Raw genomic sequence first — 19,412 nt, forward strand, 5'->3', positions numbered from 1 at the left:
TTAGAATGCAGATTTCTCATTTCCATTAATAAACAAATGCACATGTTGTCAGACGGTAATGCTGTGTCTCGTAAGTCTAGCACTCTTTTGCATAATTACGCCAAGTTTGCAGTACAAGTTTTTTTTTTAGTGACAGCATTTTTATAATTGTAGATGCATAATTTTTAGTTTGTTTATATGAATCTAAAGGATGTGATTTGCATCGGCTGATCACGGTCGTGCAGATCTTTCACGTGCAGCCGCCGTCTAGTTTCGGTAGGCTTTGTTGTCATCAGTAATGTGATGGTTGAGTAAAAGTGCTGGACTGATATTAGCTGAGGCCTTTATTAGTAATGACCACTTTAGCGACTACGCCAATGTTTATGTTTTCTGGGCGTTTGAATCTTGCGTTTTTTAAACTATCTCCTAGCAGATAACTTTGGCATGATTAGCGCCTCATATGGTTTGTTCAGTTTGACTCTCTTCTAGGCCCCATTCCATTTAATATTTCCTTGAACTACTACCATACTCAGAAGTCGGAGCATCTGTTGATCCAACTTTTACAGACCGATCATGGGGAAAATGAACTATCGTCCTGCAGAAAAACCTATGGAAAGTAAAATTAGCAGATCAGAAGCTTCCAGTAAGGTACATTCATGAGTGCAGTACCAACGTCCCATTATCGTCCTCGTTGATATTCCTTCAAATCGGTGATGTCATATTGGTCTCTATTTTTTGGTATTGATCTTATCTGTTATTTTATAACTAACCCACTTATCTACACAATTTTTCATGCTCATGCATTTTTAAGTTAAAACTGCTCCAAAGTCCACTATTGCACATTTATTATTGTTTTCTGCATTTTATAAGCTCTCAAAATCTCCTGGGACTAATCTGAAAAAGAAATCACTTAATGGGGCCAAAAGTGCCTTGAAGGTCAGTAAGCTGCCGAAGTTCCCTCCTGTGAATCTCTGTGCTGTTGTCGCTGTACTCCCTACAATAGTGGCGGCTTTTGGCACATCTACTGAATATTTTAGGAACCGAAACTGCCCTCCTCGATTATTCTCCCTGGAAAGTTAGGAGAAATTAATGAGAACCTGGATGATGCATCTCTTCTCGCTGAGATCAGAAGACGCATTTGTATGTTTAGTTGCATCTTTTGTAGTACCCCAAGTCTACTTCATCAAATTATAACTATGTTCTAAACCATCTACGTAGGGGCAGCTTTACCCGTAATAATGTGCTCTCCCCCCCCCCCCCCCTACCATTTCCTCCACGATAAAGTGCTAGCCATCAGGGACCGTTTTAAATTCTATTAGGTGATCAAAATGCTAAGACCATCAGGGTATCGCCAGTACCGAAAACCTGTCCCCCTCTTCTGCTCCGGGATCTCTGTCCTACGTCAGTAGCTGTGCGTATACCGTCGAAGCAGAATTGCAGGTACTGTAACCAGGGCTTCCGGTCGCGTTTGTAGTGCTGGATGCATTCGATCGGTTTTTTACTCCTGGTGACCCAAACATTGATGGCTAACGCATCCGTCTCATTCTTTTGTTTCGTTATTTCCTTCTAGATATGCCTTCATCAAATTTGCTTCCTCGACAGCAGCTGAAGCAGCGGCAAAAGAGGTGACTGGGAAGCTTGTGGGTGGGAAAGCGATCAAGGCGATCTTGTGCAGCGAAAGACCTCCCCGGGTGGAAGCTGACTGGAAATCACCGGAGGAGCGGGAACTAGATGCCTTTGACCTGACCACCCTCTATGTCTCGTGTCTTCCACGCTTAACAGAGCGCACGACTCTCGCCCAGATCTTTCGCACTGCAGACAAGATTAAATATGAAAGCCTTCCGGATGGTACATCTAAGGGGTAGGCTGCCTTAAAATCAGGTTTCATTCTGTTTGTCTTCACTAGTTTTAATTTGAACTGGCACTCAATTTTTCAGATTTTGTATTTTGAAATATCGGACCCGCGAATTGGCTCAAAAGGCATTCGTGGAGCTCCACGGCACTCTTTTGAAGGGAGTACCGATTTCTGTCAACTTTTTGATTAAGGTAACCATCTGACTATATCAAATGATTCACGTAAATGTTGGGTTCAAGCATAGCTATCTGCCCGTTTTAGTCCAAGGAGAAGGCTGAAGCGAGGGAAACGGTGAAGGAAGAGGCCTCGCATGAAGATTTGAAACGCAAAGCACCGGAGGGAAGCGAAGAGGTTATGAAGCCGAATAAGAAATGCCGTTGCGAAAATACAAATGCTGAAGACGGCAAGGTCGTTAGTGACCCATCTGGTCAGACGAGGGAAATTCCTACCAAAATTAAAGTTGACAGAACAGGAAACGATACAGTTTCGTTAAAGAAAGCGGATAAGGGTCCGGACTTCTCTATCAAGTATTCAAAGGGTCCTGAACCCAAACGAGCTAAACTGCAACCCTATCAACTCTCGAAGAAGTCTGGGAACAGGGCAAAGAAACCAAAAAATCCCAAATAGGTGTAAAGCGTCATTTACCTTAAATAAGCGATTTGTACAAAGCTTCATTTGCATTTATCAGTGTCTGTAAAAACCGGTGAACGCTTTCTGCTCCGCTAATTATGCGCTTGGAAACAAGGGTCGGATTTTGTACAGATGTCATGTACTAACTCCAGCACAGGCCTAAAGTGGGGAAAGCTGTCCAAGTTCGGGTGTTTAGCATGAACAGGGGGTGATGGTACCAAGGGGGGGGGCGGAAGGGTGGGCTTCGCCACCGATGTGCGGCACTGAGTAAGCCCTAGAAAGCGCGGAACCCGTGTCTAGTCTTTGCTGTCTTCTCGTAGTTTGGGTTCCGGATCTCGCCGAACTCGCATGCGGGAGCATTTGGAGCCTTACATGGGGGACGCCACCCATCATCAATTTTGCAGGAGTGGCACTTAATGATCCCGTTATCTTTTTGGGATAGCGTCTAGAAGGAGTCATGACATGGAAGTATGCAATACCGCCACTCTTCTGAGTCCTTCAATGGGGCCATCTATGTTAAAGAGGAAATAGTGACCTTCATACTGCTTTTCGCCCCCAGCACGATAAACTTGAGGTAGTCGTTTAAGCCCCAAGTTCTTCACGTCAAAGATGACCTGGTCATTATCTAAGAGGCGGAGAATGTGTCGCTTGAGAGCTGCTTTTACACCTTCATCCCCCAAAGCTTTTATGATTATTGGCATTTCGTATCTGGCCATTACACCTCACGCCACTGCGGTAGATATTTGGCATACTAGCACCTCAAGCAACCAATTAGATTATAGTGGACTAAGCCAACTGATAAAAGGTAAAAGAATATCGCTCCCTGTAAATAAACATTTGCTTCTGACATTGTGGCAATTATGAGAGGAACTTTGCAGCGATTTTTTACGTTGACGCTGAGTCCTAGAAAATGTGGGTGTTTCAGTATATAATACCGAGAGTAGTTTGCTGATCACCTAAGTTTCGTAAAGTAAAAATAAGAGCTACGTGCTAACCATATTTTAAACCCTTAGAAGAATGTCTATTTTTACCTTGCTTTTAGTGGTTTAGTCAGAACTTGTGATGTTATATAGCAACAAATATAAGAAGACGTATCTATGATAAAGTATTTTTTCTGGTGTTTTTAGACTTAATACTTAGCTACACGAGCATTTTGGCCTCTGCTGAAGGTCGGCAGACTTTTGTGGAGCTAGTGTTTTTGTAAACTGGCGATAAGATTGCCTCTCGTACCGGCGTGATTCATTGCTACATGCAGGCACTGCAATACATGTGTAATACTATGTGTAATACCTATGTTGTACCAAGAGACCTCTTAGAGAGGAAGCGTGTGACCGAGTCGAACCTCGTGGTTATGTGGTCAGCATCTCCTATAAGGAGAAGAGCCCTGTGTCCAATTTCCCCTAAACCTGTATCTATCTTCATCAACGCTGGACGAAATATATATCCAAATCCAATCAGTCTCGCCGTTCTAAGGGTATGAAGGCCAGGAAAAAGGAGATAAGCGAGGCTAGTGCTACAGTTTACTTGTGAAATCTGTGCTTCTTAATATGCTGTGCTCAATTCGTTTTGTGACACTGCAGAAATTGGTGCATTTATCGGCCATATATTTACTGCGCGAAAATGAGTTTTCGCTTGCCTAACCGAAAGCATTACAATACCATCCTAGAATTAAGTTATAAAATTCGTAGCTCTTGAACTAACCTCGGTATAGGTGTATAGAGTGATTTGGGCACTAGTGGTGCCCCTAACATGAGCCACCAGTCTGGAAATTGGACTTCTGCGATCTTGCGCATTGAGAACTGTAACTAACGCCTGCTCGCTGCAGCGCTCAAGTAGACAGTCATATATTGAGCCTACACCTCCTATCAAGGATTACTGGAATGCTAGCATTGGTGCCATTCATGCTATAACTGGTCTGGGCTGGTTTGGACCAGTGTCAATGCAAATCTGCGCTCACCTGACGCACACATCAACACCAATGACTCCTAACGTTCCCAATGGGTTATCATCACACTGGCAGTATTTTCGAAGACCTGTGAGTGTGCACATTGCTTTCACCAGCAGTATAATTCAGCAATGTTCACAGCTAAATAAGTTGGAAAAGAGGGATCAATATAGAGTGGAGGAGGAGAGGAAAAGAAAGGCAAACTGAGGTCACGAATCAGTCATTGAAACAATAATGGGAGCACGGTTACAAATCTTAAGATGCAAACACAGCCGCATGAAAGAAGAGCTTGGGATTGAAACGGCGGGGAAAGGGGCACATTGCCCTGGCACACACACTACGTCTTTTTACGAAGCAGGAAAGCCCGAAGGAGGACAGAAACCTCTGGCGAGAGGTTTGGCAGTCCGACGAGGTCACAGACGGTGGGATAGAGACGGGTCGCAATAGAGGCGAATCTACTGTCCGGCGAGAGGTGAACCAGACGCGTGAGGGTCAGCAGGAGACAACTGTCCCAGGCCTGGCGGTGGCCGTCTACGGGAAGGCCTCGGTAGTAGGCGATTGCCTCCTCTATCGTCTTCTGCAGCATCTCTGTCACCTTTGGGAGAAACAAATAATCAACTAAGAAAATATGCGAGAGGGTATTCTCCGTGAAATCAATGACAAGCATTGAGAAACTGAACTAGACTATAAGAATGAGAACTCTTAACAGCGAAAAAGGGCTGAACGTCAACGTAAACCTACTTCCTGTTGACGCTCATTTTTCTCCTCACTGATTTTGAACAAAATCCGAAGAGCTGTGGAAAGACTGTGGGTCTCCTGTTTCAGGAGATTCGGTTTAGCCTTTGCTTTGAAGCCTGAAAGAGTAAGAAGTAATCTTAGGGAATGAGAATGATTGAGAGTTTATGGTAATGCTTCGGGATTAATAACGATTAAATCAAGATTTCAAGAGATTGTCACTAAGATTTCAACATCAAGAATTTCAATCAGCGGCATGGCACCATGTGGTTTATTGAGTTTCAAATTACTTTGAGGACAACAAATACAAAAGCAAGTTGTGTGGGCACTGTTAACTCCTTCATGTTCAAATTCAAAGGTAACAAAAATTGTGTAAAATATACCTTCCCTTAACCAAAATTCTGCATCTAAGGGGTTCAATTCAACCTACCAGCTTCCCATAGGATATTCCGTTGTTCCATATTGGAATTAAAGGTTTTAGCGAACTTGTGTGATTCCATGAGGCAGTGAACGAGCGTGAGACGATGATCGTAAGAAATGTAGGGGAAAGTTGCTTTTTTATGCAATGGCAAGGCTCCATTTACTAGTTCCTCCACAACTACAAGATAAGAAACAATGTGGTTTGTGGCAGGCCAATTATTCCAGTACAAGCACTTGTAAACAAACTATTTAAAACATTTGCACAGAAATGGACGATTAGTGCTCCTTGAACGATCCGAGGAAACCAAACACTAATCAAAATAAGACTTCCGAGGATAGGTGGAACTACTATGTCGTTAAACAATAAAAATTTTCCCCCCAGAAAGTAACTTGTCAACAATTTAAATCAAATGGCTTGGTACTATTGCACCGCAATCCGCAGGCACTGATACAACCACTTAAAAGTGTGCATGTGCATCGAACATAGTGCGTTACAAGTGGTGCAAATAATCATATCTCACCTCCAAGATCGGGTAATGCAGAAGGTTCAGTGGAGGGAGTAGAGGAAGTAGCGATCCCGTCTTTAGCAACAGCCTCCAGAAGGCGTTTCTCCTCGGGGGTGTGCACCTGAAGGGAGGAGTTTGCGCCTCTGCCAGAGGATGTATCCACCGTACCATTCAGCAGCTGCGAGTTCAGCTGAGCGGAGGAGCGACGCGTCTCCTGCAGAATCAACGCATCCTCTTGTCGGCTGCGCGAGGGAAAGAACAGAATGTTGTCCACTGTCTGGATGAGCTCGTACTGCACAATGCAGTTGACCAGGAGGCGCAAAAAAAGGCGGGTGCATGCCGATTGGCGTCGCTTCACCATTGCCTCATCCACCGCGATACCGTCGACTGTAGGACCCTACGCCGGGAAAACAGACTTACTCGTACATTATGTGGGATTATCAACTATGATGCGCGGACTAATCTGTCTCATCGCTGATTGTAAGCTAGGAAAAAAAACAATAAAAAGCAAAATTTATTTTTTCAAGGAATTTAGTGACCAAAAAACAAAGCGCATATTCTTTGAATAAGGGAGATGTGTACAGTCAATTGTTTTGTGAGCAATTGAGGCATAACCACTAATAAAAAAACAAATGTAATCGCTGCCTGGTTTTTGTTCGCATGCAACAGTGCGGTAAAACTGATCTTGATGTATCATTTTTCGCAAAAGAAAAACACGGGACCTGAATATCAAAGAACACCGGCTTTTACCCTGACAGAAACCAGACCGCATTAAGCCTTCCGGTTGATAGTTAGTAGGTAGTCATCTTGGCGACCAAACCAGAATTACAACATTTGTGGCTTCTTTGACACTGAATCACTGACATCCAGGAAGGTGTTTATCAATTATGTGTGCAAATCTATTTAACAAAACTCATACTCCAAAGTAGGAGGTGGGTAGATTCTGTAAAGCTTCTATCACAAAGACCAATCTTACCGCTGCAAGTCATTCACTTGTTTTAATTGCACCATTACAGCGATAGAATAGTGAAATGCTGCTAAAATCGACATATTGAAGGTAGACGACAAATAATCCAAGATTACCGGACGCCAGGTGAGTAATTCGTTAGGGACAGTTGTTTTGAAGAGATCCACGAGAAGACTGATGGTCATTATCCACTTCTCATCATTAAACTTTGATCCATTTGTGAGAACTATGGTCTCCAGACAGCTAGCGCCCGATCGAGCTAGTTGCTCGTGATCTTGAAGACAACACCACTTCAGTTGCTCGTAGAGATTCGCTACAACAACAATTGCGCGTGTTAAGTTATGCTGAAACAAATCATCAAATATAGTGACGTCAATAATGATATGCACGGATGTCGTTGCCAAGTAGATTGGCAGTTAGAGTAGGAAAACCAATATTACTAAGGTGATGAAGTTTCAATGAAAAACAAATTTAGCCCGATCTTGACGACAACGAAAGGAGTGAAATTCCGCTCTCACAAGGAAGTGAAGGTATGGTGGTGTGTCAGAGAAAATTTGTAGCATAAGTAATGACGCAACGCCAATTATGCATTCCACACACGGTAAATACTAAAAGAATGAAAAGGAGTAAAAGAGAATGTACTGCCGATGAAAAAGGGATTTCGTGCCTTCAACTTTATCGATAAAACGCAGAATTTATAGAAGAAATGCAGAGACTCGCAATCCAGTTTGCGTATCGCAGAGGAGAAGGTCAAATCCTTGCAAATATATAACCTCAAAGGTAAGGCGACACTGCATCCCAAGTGTCATAAAAGCACTATTTTAAAATAAACGAGATCCAGACCTCATCTTTAATGATGAGCGACCACTTTCACAGTCTCCAAAGAACTTCGGAGGAGAAGCGGGAATCAGATGCACTTACCAAGCAGACTGTCACCGATTTGGTCAAAGAACTGAGAAAAGATGTCCACAACCGAGTAGAGAGCATGATTACACGTCGTGTTGAGCCATTCACTACGATCAGCAGGGCTTGTAAAGACGTGATATGTGACAGTAAAGGCGTCGAGTTGGTCACCGGAGATGAGGCGATGACGGCTGTTCTGTCGCAGACGCTCTTCCTTCGCCGTGTGAGGGGGGGCTGTGACCCCCAAACTGGTGTCACGACCATGCTCGAAGATGGAGAAGACTAGCTTGAAGATTTGCACCCACCAACTGAGGTGGAAGGTTGAACCGTAGGACTTAATCACCTCGAAAAATACGGTCAAACCTCGCGTCCGCACGTCCAACTTGCAGCTGTGTGGAAAAAAGGGAAAATAGGTGATACATGATTTCGCGTGTTCTGCTAAATGAAAAATAAGGAAAGTTACATTTGCTGACCCGAGACCAAGACGGATTAGTAATACCTCTATACAAGAACAGCCTAGAATGATTTATGTGGGTATGGGAGCATGAAAACAACAAAACGTACAAGATTTGGAAAAAAAAAGGATGTAAAATAAATTCATCCGCTTTGCATGAAGCGAGGAGTCTATTGAAGTTCAGTGAATTTGAGGAGATAAATTATGCACACTATTTAAATATAAACAGTATTCAGAGGTATTGTAATCATAAAACCACGAATGCTCGGGTACATTTGCGCATGGAATAATTAGTTGCTTCATTGCAACCATTCACCCAGACTATTGTTAAGGCTTAATTCTGCACAGCATTGCGCGATGTTAACCCACACTCCTAATTAGGCACTTGAGCAAAAAAATCTTTTGAGTCTGTGAAATTAGAAAATAAAAAGTCACAGTCTATTTAAAATTGTTAAAAACCAAAGTACTACGCTAATTATTATCTCTTTTAAACAGCTCAAAGTAACAAGCATGAATAAACAGGAGAACAATATCAAAATTACAAGCAGATTTCACACTTACTTATTAATAATTCGGAATAGCTCGTAGAGGATAGGCATCCAACCACGTTTCCAGAGCGCATCGTCTTCTTTATTTTCCTCGGAAGAGGCGGTTTCAGTAGCCGGAGCATTCTTGGACAAGTTAGATTCCTCCGTAGAAAACTGGTGGGCCCTCTCACTAACGATGCGTGCACATAGTCGAATTAGTCGAATCGCCTCCATCGAGATGTCAGGGAAATGTAAGTTGCAAGCAAACTCCGCCAAAGCCTTTATGAAAATCTATCCACAGAGCAAAAATAAGCATTAGGCTCCTTACACATCGACAACTCTGGAAAAGTGAATCAAGATAAACTTTTTGAAATCAGGAAATTTAAGGAAGCTCATCTAGAAATGACCAGAAAAAGGTGGAGCAAATCGGAGAGTACTTCTCAAACTAAAGTGTAACAAACTCACTAGATCAAAATGGGTAGATGATCAAGAAACTGGAAAATGGAACCCAAATTTACAGTGGGCTTCGGAGAGAGAGCAATGTTATAAATAGATTGGTGGTAGGACAGAAAGGAGAACATACTGGGAAAGAGTTGATAAGAAGGTAGAAGTTATTTGGAAAGACGGTATTGATAACGAAGGAGCAAGAGCTGAAGGCGAGTTCAATAACACCCTCCTCAGCGGATGCAGCAGCCGTATAGAGTACAAGAAAGATGTTGGTCCAACCGGAGCGAATATTAGGCCACTGAGATTGGATCAATTGCAAGACACATCGAGCCACCATGTCCTGAATACTGGGCTCCACCTCATTTATGTCGTCCAGGATATTTAAGAACGGTCTGAAAGAAGAGGCACAACAGTGAATCAGCAGTGGAATCTGATGATAATAATGTAATGAAGGTATTTAAGTGCGAGAATGTTTATAATTACAAAACCGGAAATATCAATTGGTAATCAGAAAGGTGCTAAAAATAAGCAAAATTAGCAAGTGAAGAAGCCTAAATTTTACAAATACGCAGGAAGATTACGTCATATTATCAAAGGGACTAAGTGACACGAATGGGAAGTAACGCAGATCTTAAGCGGGCACTGTTAAGAAAAGATTCTGGTTCAACGTTGTAAATGATCCCAAATCGGTTTATCACACTGTCGGAAGTGAGGTGTGATGGCACTTGAAGACGATACATTTCTGTGATCTCTAATTTACGAAAGTTTATTTTTCACGCCGTTACCACTCACTGAGGCCCAAAAAAAACTAACATACACGCGCACTGATAAAACGCGGACTGGACTTTACATGTACGACCATAACCCTGGCAGTGAAAACTTAAACGGACTCTTGGAGTAAGCAAAAAGAACGCGGCGTTAAGCTACATTTGCGAGTTCCTTCATGAAAAGAGTTCCCTTGAAACACGGTAACTGCTGTCTGAAATGGAGCTAAGATGACCTTTACATATAAAAGTGGACAGAATGTGTTGTGGACTATCGAGGCAAAACGAAATAGGCATAAATACGGATAAGTGAAGAGCACCAACTGCCAAAAACAAGCTCTATAGACAAGACGAAATAATATCACTCTATGGCAGTACAAATTCATGTATTCTTTAAGCATAGCATCAAGCAACATAGTTTTGATCGCTTAATTTCACACTAAGCATAAAACGCAAACGATGAGGTGGTTTCAGCATTCGAACAAAAATGAAAAACTTCCAAGACCATGGTCAGTTACCTAAATGTCCATATGCTGCAAATATCAAAGCAATTTAAGTAAGTAATTTGACTTAATTACCAAAAAAGGGCAGCATCTATTGCAATAATGACAAGACCAAGTTGCAAAATTGACCAGACTTCAAGTGTTGTATGCGTCTCAAAAAACAGAAAACAATGCTCGTGACTATTGTGACAATCCCTACACACACCAACACTCATCATACTTGAAGAATTAGGAAGGAATGGTGTTTGATGGTGCTGAACTGACCGAATGCACTCCTTCTGGAAGTGGAAGTTGGGCAGTTCACCTCTTTCCATCAACTTGACTACGAGTTGCCGCAGAGAGTCCACAGCGAATATAGCCACATCCTCGTTGGCGGAGCGGCCAGCGGTGGTGAAGTGCTGCCCTATGTGCTCCCAGATGCGCGACCACTGCAGACGAATGCGCCCGATGTTGTAGTAAGAGATCTCCACCACCTTCTGAAGACTGAATGTCCGGGGCTGAGGAAGAGCTAGCTCCTCCAGTGACACCTAAATGTACAGCAGAATACGACTAACCGTTTATTATGATTTTTTGATAATATGAACGTTTTTAAGCGGTTTCTCTCAGCATATACATCAGATGACACCCACGTGGTTAAAAATCACAGCTTACTAAACAATAAATGGGATTAAAAGCGAATCCAATGAAATAGACTTTTACAGCAAGGACTAAGTGTAGCGTTGTTCATTACGAATATACCCAAAAGTAGTTAAGAGAAAAGAATGAATTACCTACTAGCCAGTAAAAGGTCAGTAAAAATGAAAAACAATGAAGCTCGGTCAACTTTTGATAAGTGTAAAATATTCGTGCAGATAATTACTTCCTCCGTAAATCCATGGGCGATATCCGCACAATATCACAGTGCGCACATAGCTAGTACATGAATTAAGTACTTAGTGTCGTGAAGGTGGGCGCAAGGTCATAGATCTTTCACGCTAATATTTATGATGAATAAAGATTTTCTGCACCCCATGAACGCTTGTTTGACGGTAGTGTAGTATGCTACAAGTACTACTTGGAAAAACAATTTCATTTCATTTCAAAAGGGCGTAGAAACAACATTGAATGTCCAAAAGGAACGTTATTTTGCCTTTGACAAATGACTAAAGGTAAATGGACCGTTGCTGAGCAACGCTAAAGGAAGAAAACAATAACCTACGTTTCCATTGGCAACACGCAGCCATTCATTACCACATTCCATTTAAGTGTGAGCGGATGGATTTAACCATTACGATCACCCACTCTGCCAGCACACAGCTGGGAGTGTACAAACCAGTAAAAATAATTACATAATTCTCGAGAGCGGGGAATAACAATCATGCCTTCCAATCAAACAGTTGAAGATTTCAGCTACGTATGACAGTAACAGACACAAATTCAGGCACAACAATGTGTCCTAACATAATAATGGCTCAACACTATATCACCAGTGTAACCTGCGGAAGTGATAACAGCATGAGATAGGTGAAGTGATTGACAGTGCCTTCAATTACCTGACAAAGAGCTTGTACGAAGTCTACAATTGCATCCCCATCAAGGCGGACAGAGCCGGAGAAAATCTTATCAACTGCAACCACTACACTGCGAGAACCTGTCTCACCCATGACCTCCTGCAGCACAGCAGCCTTGCGGGAGTCCACCGTGGCGGCAGCTAAACTGCCCGGGGCGAGGCCACTGCGTTTGCGCATCGACTTGTTCTGTCCTTCACCTTCTCCTACATTGGCCTCTTCGGGGGTGGCGTCTGCAATCAATAAGAAACTCATCTACTGCTGGTAAAGCATCTGAAATTTCTAACAATCTCCCATGAGGGAATTGTGTAGGTGTAGTTAGGGAGGGAAAAGAAATAAAAGCGAAATTAAAACCACGGCAGGCATGGTACAAGATTTGAACCTATAAGGAAGCTAAAGAAACCTACGTGGACCATGACGACGTCGAGGCAGAGAGCGCGCTGTGTTGGTGGCAATGACGTTGGCCGACTCCAGCTGGGAGATGCAGCGAAGAATGTGGAGCCACGAGTGCCCAAGATAATTCCCATCGGTCTGAGCTACTGAGATGAGTGTGCGAATACTGTCGACGTTCTTTGACTTCATCATCTCCGGTGTGGGATTTATCACCGAAGGTGGCTCTACTGTGCCCAAAGAGGAGTTGATGGACGAATTGCTTCCAGTCAACTGGCTGTGCACGGACTCAAGACGGCCTCTAAAGTGAGCAATAAAGATGTTCACGAAATCCGTGAGAAAATAACTGAGAAGTGACAACACAGGTATGGATGGAGGCTAAATGCGTCTACCTTAAGTGGTTGCCCATAGTACCGATTCCTTGACCACTGATCGCAATTGTGTCACTCTGAGACTGAGAAGTGGAGAGGAGGAGGGTAAAGCGAGCCAGGGCCTGGACGTAGGCATCACGCTCAAGTTCCATGCGGAATGTGCAAGCGATGCGGATGGCACACTGGATACCCTCGAGGCAGTGGTGGGCTATCATCGGGTCATCACAGTCTTGTAGTCCGACGCTGAAGGCCGCCAAGAAGGGTGTCCACACCAACTTAAACATCGGCCGGACGTGTTCAAAATGCGTTGCACATGTGAATTCAGATTCCATGTGACTCACCTGGAAGCATAGGGATTCACCAAGTTCAAACATTGATACAAACGTTATGCAAGAAACTATGGTGGATAATAGCGATTCTCTTAAACCCAAAAGTATTTAGCTTGCCTGATATTAGCGAGGAGGCGTTTTGAATTATCCTTGTAAATATTGACAATATAGACTGGACGGTACATTTTAGGTGGAACGTCGATGGATGTGGAAACTTGAGCACAGTTTAGTGCATAGTGTCCCTTAATGTCACACGAATCCATAAAAGAGCATTGGTTTTACAAAAGGTTAGGAAAATATAGTTCGCGGTTACAATGAGTATAAGCTTAAATGAATTACCCAAGGCTCCTCAATACATATGAATTTAATACTTTTGACAGGATTTACGCCATTAACCACTAGTGCTTCAAATTCGAGCAATCAACCTTTCGACTTCGCATATATTTGTGGAACAATACTCATTTTAATGCATCAAAAGTTCGTACCTCCATTAAGGACGAAAGAAGATGTATTGTATTCGCAAGAACGACATGAAAACCATTCCAACCACTGAGAACTTAGAAGAATGTTCAAGCACTACTAGTGGCAAAGGGTCATCATTTAAAGCAATGACCCTTGGCTCCGATTTGCGTAATGTGCACATCAAGCCCGAAAACTCGACAAAAGTTATGCACCAATCAGTTATGTAACAGCTACACGTCACATTCGCAAACTTGGCTTCTCAAAAGGATAAACCGTTTACTGAATTAAAGTAGAAACCACCATACGTGAAATGAATAATCAACGTCACAAGAAATTAGAAAAAAGGTTGGTTGTTATTTGTGATGACACCACTTAGTGTTAAATGAAAATACTGGTCAATAGGATGGATTAGTAATCCATTACTAATACTACCTGTCAAAAATTGAAGTTATCTCAAAATGGAGAATTGGTAGTTGAATACTCTACAAATGAGCCTTAGAAGGAATGTGAAACACGCGCATTTACTTGTAGTACGTGGCTACAAACAAGGCATGGAAAAAAACTCACTGATTCCATTAGACCCTTTACACCAGTAACCACACCGTTGGTTGAATTGCCCAGAGTGCCATTATTGGCAAGTACGGTCGAAATATCGTCAGAACGCATTTGAATGCCACATTGCGCGATCTCGTCGTATATCTTACCAAGATATTCACGTGGCAAATCGTGGCTGTCATTTATGCCTCGATTCATTTTGATGTAGTCCTCCTAGCAGAATACGCGGCAAAAAAAAGATGCTGCCAATTACACCACTATCGTATATAATAATTCTGAATAAAAGTATCCTAATTAAGTGCAAGTTGTATGGATTGTCACTATCAGTGATCCTTAAACAGAGTTACAATGATGGCGTTAAAGAACAGAAATTCATGAAAGGAGCTCGATATTTAGCACTTCTATTGCAATAGGAGAGGAGGGGCGATATAAGTATCACAGAATATCCTCAAAAAGACTGATAAAAGTTGGTATTTACGGAGAAAATTCTTCATTTTTAGAAGTCTGAAGGACATCGCTAAGGTCAGAATGTAATGTAATAAACAAAAAGGCGTACGCCACATGTTTTTTTGTTATACACAGCATATGATGGTTAACGAAATAAAGCGGGTGCATCGTAGAAAGAAGGTACGGGTGCAATTCAGATACAGTTTTGTCTTGATGGCATACTTCTGCAGCCACCCAAGTCTTGGGCTCGACTTTGAAATCAAGACGGTCATAGTTACTCAAAACAATTGTTGAATAAGCGATCCAAAAAAAGAACCAACTAACAGATGAATCATGAAGCGCAACTGCAACAGCAATCGTTGTCAATGGAGATCCAATATAGCAAAAAAAACAATTACGCGAGTGTATGCAACAAAACCGCCAAGGTTCAACCACAAACGCAAAACAGGACGACATAAGCTTCAAGGTCGCATTTTGTAACCTCTTGAGAAAAACACTGTATTCACAATTCACAATGAATCGCTTAAATCAACCTCTTATTTAACGTCTGATAGTGTTCATTGGCAAGAACACTGGTCAATTCGTTAGGCATATTAAAAGGGTGCCGCAATCCAATACCTTGCTCATCTTTTGTTTTTGCTTAATTTTCTCAGAGTGAAGATCGGTAGTAAGCATGATGATGGAGAAGGCCAGTACGTAGGCAGTATCGGCGGAGGCGAAGAGTGTGTTATTCAAATTACAGGCGTAGTATCGGGCGGCGAATTTTTCCATTAAACGGTCTATCTTTTGTGCCTCACCAGGTAACCAGAAACCAGATAAAAATGATCTAAATAGATCAAAATGGAATATCACAGCCTGATGGTGCCAAAAGGAAGACATGATAAATGGATACCAAAACAGAAGTTTTTATGTTTCCTCAAGAGGAAGGAAAATGGAAACTAAGTACAAGGTGTAAAACTGACCTTAGGGCAGGTAAGAGCTCAAATCCAGAGAAATCGAAGCAATCTACGTAGGCGTACATAACCTCCAAAGCAAAAGCTTCGTTCTCGCCCAGAAAGTCGCCAATGGCAGTACGGCAAAGGCGTGACTCGTTGTGCAGGAACATGGCTACGTCTTCAGCACTGGTTCCTAAAAGATTGTTCTCTTGCAGTAGAGCAAGGCCTCGGGAAACCTTTCCTCGATTAAATAGGTATATACCAGCCTCGTAAACTTCTTTAAGGGCTTTGCGAGATTCAAATGCCTCAGGATCATCTTGAACCGTCTGATTCAGGCCTAATGTTATAAATAAAATATGAAATTATCAGAGCATACAAAGGCATAAAAATGAATGCCAACATTTTCTACATTTGCAACAAAGATCTTGCTGCATTAACAGGTGTACAAGAGGATTATAAGTGTATTTAGTGAAATAAAAAATCTGTGTTCATCTCAAAGGCAAACGTATAAAATGTCCATTCGTCAATTATGAACGCTTTATGGTTTTACACTAACTAAAGCAACTCGACTGAATGAAGCATGGCAAAGTTTCGCTAGACTGACGTTAAAAACCACGGAATTCATCGTCGTCTATATTAAAACTGCATATATCCAAGTAAACAATCAGTTGTTCCCATGAGAAAAAGTCGTGAAATGTGAGATCTAAGAGACTTACGAACAGATGACCCACTGTCAGTGTCATGTTCCTTTGTGATTGCAGAGGCATTAGACGGTTCTGAGCCAAGGAATGAGTGGGTTTCGTTGGTCACGTTGAAAAGATCACTGGACCAACGTACCATGCACTTCAGGATCAGCACTAAACACTCCAACCCCTTTTTGCGCAAGTTTTGAAGTTGCGGTTGTGTTGTTCGCGTATCCACGGCGGGACGACCTTGGGCTACCTTTGCAAGACAGATTACCAACTTCTCAAAAACATTCGCTCGTTCGAGATCGCAGTCGTAGTTTAGATAGGCATCAACAATGCACTGTTTGTCCATGCAAATACGCTGCAGCGCCTCTGTGACGATCCACTTGTGTTCGAACGAGGCAGATGACGAGTCGAGGACTGCAAAAAGCATTTCCTTGAAAAATACCTCTATTTGAATCTTGAGGTGTTGTTTAAAGTGAGTCAGAAGGGATAGGAAAATAGCCAAAGACAGTTCAAAGACCTCTGGTACCGAGGAGACACCGTTCTTGGATAGAGCGACGCACAAGTACTGCTTGATCGCAGTGATGAAAATCGCATTTGACCTAAAGGCCGGACCCGGTTGCTGAAGAATGCTGAGAAGTAACTGAAGGGAGAGTATCTTGGATCGTAATTCATGTGATTTGGGATCGGTAGGGTTTGTACCAGCTAGAGGCTTCATCGCCAACTTACAAAGCGAACGAAAGACCAAAAAGGCGTCTTTCTGTGAGATATGAGCAAAATAGAAGTCTGAGGAGGCGATTTCATCGGATGAATCGGTCGCGGAACCGCTTGTGGTTTCGGCACCCAGAGATGAGGCAGACACGGAGGGGTGCAGTGAATTCGGCTTTGATATCTCCTCCTCAGTTATCGGAGTAGCTTCTGCTGCATCAACAACACCTCCTGTCACACCCTCTTCATCATCATCGGGCGTAGCTGCTGAAGAACCCTCCTCGCTTGCTTCATCGGAAGTGGCTTTGGCTTCCTGCCCATCAGCTTTCTCCTGAGCATTATGGGTTCCAACAGTTGATTCCATCTCGGAGATACATTCTTTATTTCCCCCTTTTATATTTCCATTGTCATTTTTAGTAACAATCGACTCTTCTTGGCTGGTTTCAGTCTGATCAACCTCTGAAAAGGCTGGCTCGTTTAGTATTTCCTCCTGATCAACAGAACCCTCTTCCACCTTTTCTCCGTCCAAACTTTCAGAGTCAGATTTTCCTTCGGAAATTGCGTTTTGTTGATCAGAAACATAATTTCCAATACCAATTCCATTTCCATCAGTTGTGGCTTCAGCCTCAGTCTTGGCTTCAGAAAGCTTTTGATCATGACGAACTGCGGCATCAAGGGTGGCCTGCTCCATTCGTTGGAAAATGACATTTAGCATCTGTGTGAGGGTGGCACGTGCTGTCGTTTGATTTACAAGATTTCGTGTAGCCATGTAGATGTTATAACATGTGCGGACAACGAGAAGAATGTCTCGTTCATGCACCTCGACAACGGGAGATGTGACAACAGTTAAAAGAGCCTTAATAACTTGAAGCTGAACACCTTCATCTGTGTTTACACCCTGAAAGCAAAAACCGCTAAGTTTAAAAAGCAATTTTTTAGGGTTTGTTAATTCCGGATAAAAATAAACAAGCTAAATACAATGGACCACTTAAAAAATGAACTTAAATATGACCAATAGTAAAAGTCAATCTGGAACAGAATCAAACAAAAAGGCTTCAAAACTTACATTAAAACATGAACAGATCGTCTGAACAATTCGCTCGGTTACTCCCTCTTTTCCTGACGAATCCAAAGCATTGTTAGGAATATGTCCATAGGCTATCAGCTTTTGTAGGCAATCCAAAGAAATAGCAACGATCTTGGGAGATTTGCTCTTGCAAGCTAATTCCAATGGACGCAACAGCTTTTCGTCATTCAACAGCGCGCCTCTCTGTGCCTGAGAAGTAGGCATGTATCCGTCGGATCCAAGAGACCCATTTTTACCATTTTCTGGTAAGTTGATACGAGTCTTTAAGAACTCGATGCCGTCACAACAAGCCTCGCGAAGCTCATTATTAGACGGCTTTCGTGTTTGCTTTTCAGTGATAATTTGTTCTAGGGCCCGAGAGATGAACATAGCTACACACTCCCCTGGCACAGATATCAAAGGCTCGCTTCTAAGCCCGTCAGAATTCTTTTCCACAGATGAGGACGAATTACTCAAAACCTCCGTATTCTGCTATTTAAAATAAAACAATAAGCTGGAAGATATCAAACCTCCATAGTTCTAATCATGCAAATTCATTCCAAAATGATACCATGCAGGAAGAGAAATGCAAGCGATGCACAAAGACAAACGATCAGCTACAAAAACAGAAATGCGCACAATCAGGGGATAAAGAAAGCAAACAAAAATAAAACGAGGACACAAACAACACAACCCACACTAGAGGAAATTACACCACCTTCACTAATTTTGAAATTAGCACCAAGACGTCTCAATAACGATTCGCTAGCATCTGCCATGCATCAAAATTCCTAATTACGAAAAATTCCAGAACTATAGTTAAGCCGACCTTAGAGGATAGTTTGGACTGCAAGATATCAGAGCAGTTAGGGGCAAGCGCACACAAATATAACAGCGCAAATTATTTGATGGAAATATATATTCTGAACATAGAAAATTGGACCACTTGAAATTTCCACACTAATGTGGGTTATTCTTATATCGCAGCAATTGTGCGAGAAAATCATGTTATCCGAAAGTGAACAAATTTTAACCACTAATTTTAGTCCATTACTTACGCAAAAATTTTGCTGTTTTCAGTACAGGTTTGGTAAATGAAAATATGTTGTTTTGAAATCTATGGCTTGCTTCAGTCCATGATCTTTGCACTTAAATCTAAAACTTTGACTTACGCATATTCATGCTTAAAGAACTTTCTAATCAAAAGATTTTTGAAGCGAGTAGCTCAAACTTAACATTAGGGTGTTGAAATTGCCTATTAGCCATCGCAATAAAATA

At 42.2% G+C, this 19,412-nt stretch overlaps 2 protein-coding genes across 2 annotated transcripts; one reads left to right on the plus strand and one right to left on the minus strand. All coding sequences in view use genetic code 11, as the record gives it.

Moving 5' to 3' along the window:
- Positions 1-42: 42 nt before the first annotated feature.
- On the plus strand, positions 43-2,461 carry EGR_03649 (Polyadenylate-binding protein 4-like protein; the record flags this gene model as incomplete). The annotated part of the gene is given in 9 exon segments (XM_024492898.1): positions 43-70; positions 469-526; positions 546-627; positions 850-915; positions 1,017-1,119; positions 1,299-1,419; positions 1,550-1,840; positions 1,917-2,025; positions 2,096-2,461. 9 exon segments carry the CDS (start codon positions 43-45, stop codon positions 2,459-2,461), a joined length of 1,224 nt encoding a protein of 407 aa, XP_024352781.1.
- A 277-nt stretch (positions 2,462-2,738) lies between these two features.
- On the minus strand, positions 2,739-18,913 carry EGR_03650 (Brefeldin A-inhibited guanine nucleotide-exchange protein 2; the record flags this gene model as incomplete). Its single annotated transcript, XM_024492899.1, has 20 exons — positions 2,739-2,909; positions 2,944-3,089; positions 4,761-5,004; positions 5,151-5,263; positions 5,575-5,742; positions 6,086-6,467; positions 7,154-7,350; positions 7,959-8,329; positions 8,956-9,212; positions 9,505-9,760; positions 10,900-11,162; positions 12,111-12,415; positions 12,590-12,873; positions 12,965-13,284; positions 14,302-14,502; positions 15,355-15,562; positions 15,699-16,008; positions 16,388-17,966; positions 18,135-18,623; positions 18,833-18,913. The coding sequence occupies 20 exons, from the start codon at positions 18,911-18,913 to the stop codon at positions 2,739-2,741; spliced, it is 6,345 nt and encodes a 2,114-aa protein (XP_024352782.1).
- Between the last annotated feature and the right edge of the window lie 499 nt (positions 18,914-19,412).

This window comes from Echinococcus granulosus (genome assembly GCF_000524195.1).
Source record: "Echinococcus granulosus chromosome Unknown EG_S00019, whole genome shotgun sequence".
Classification (NCBI taxonomy): Eukaryota; Metazoa; Platyhelminthes; class Cestoda; order Cyclophyllidea; family Taeniidae; genus Echinococcus; species Echinococcus granulosus.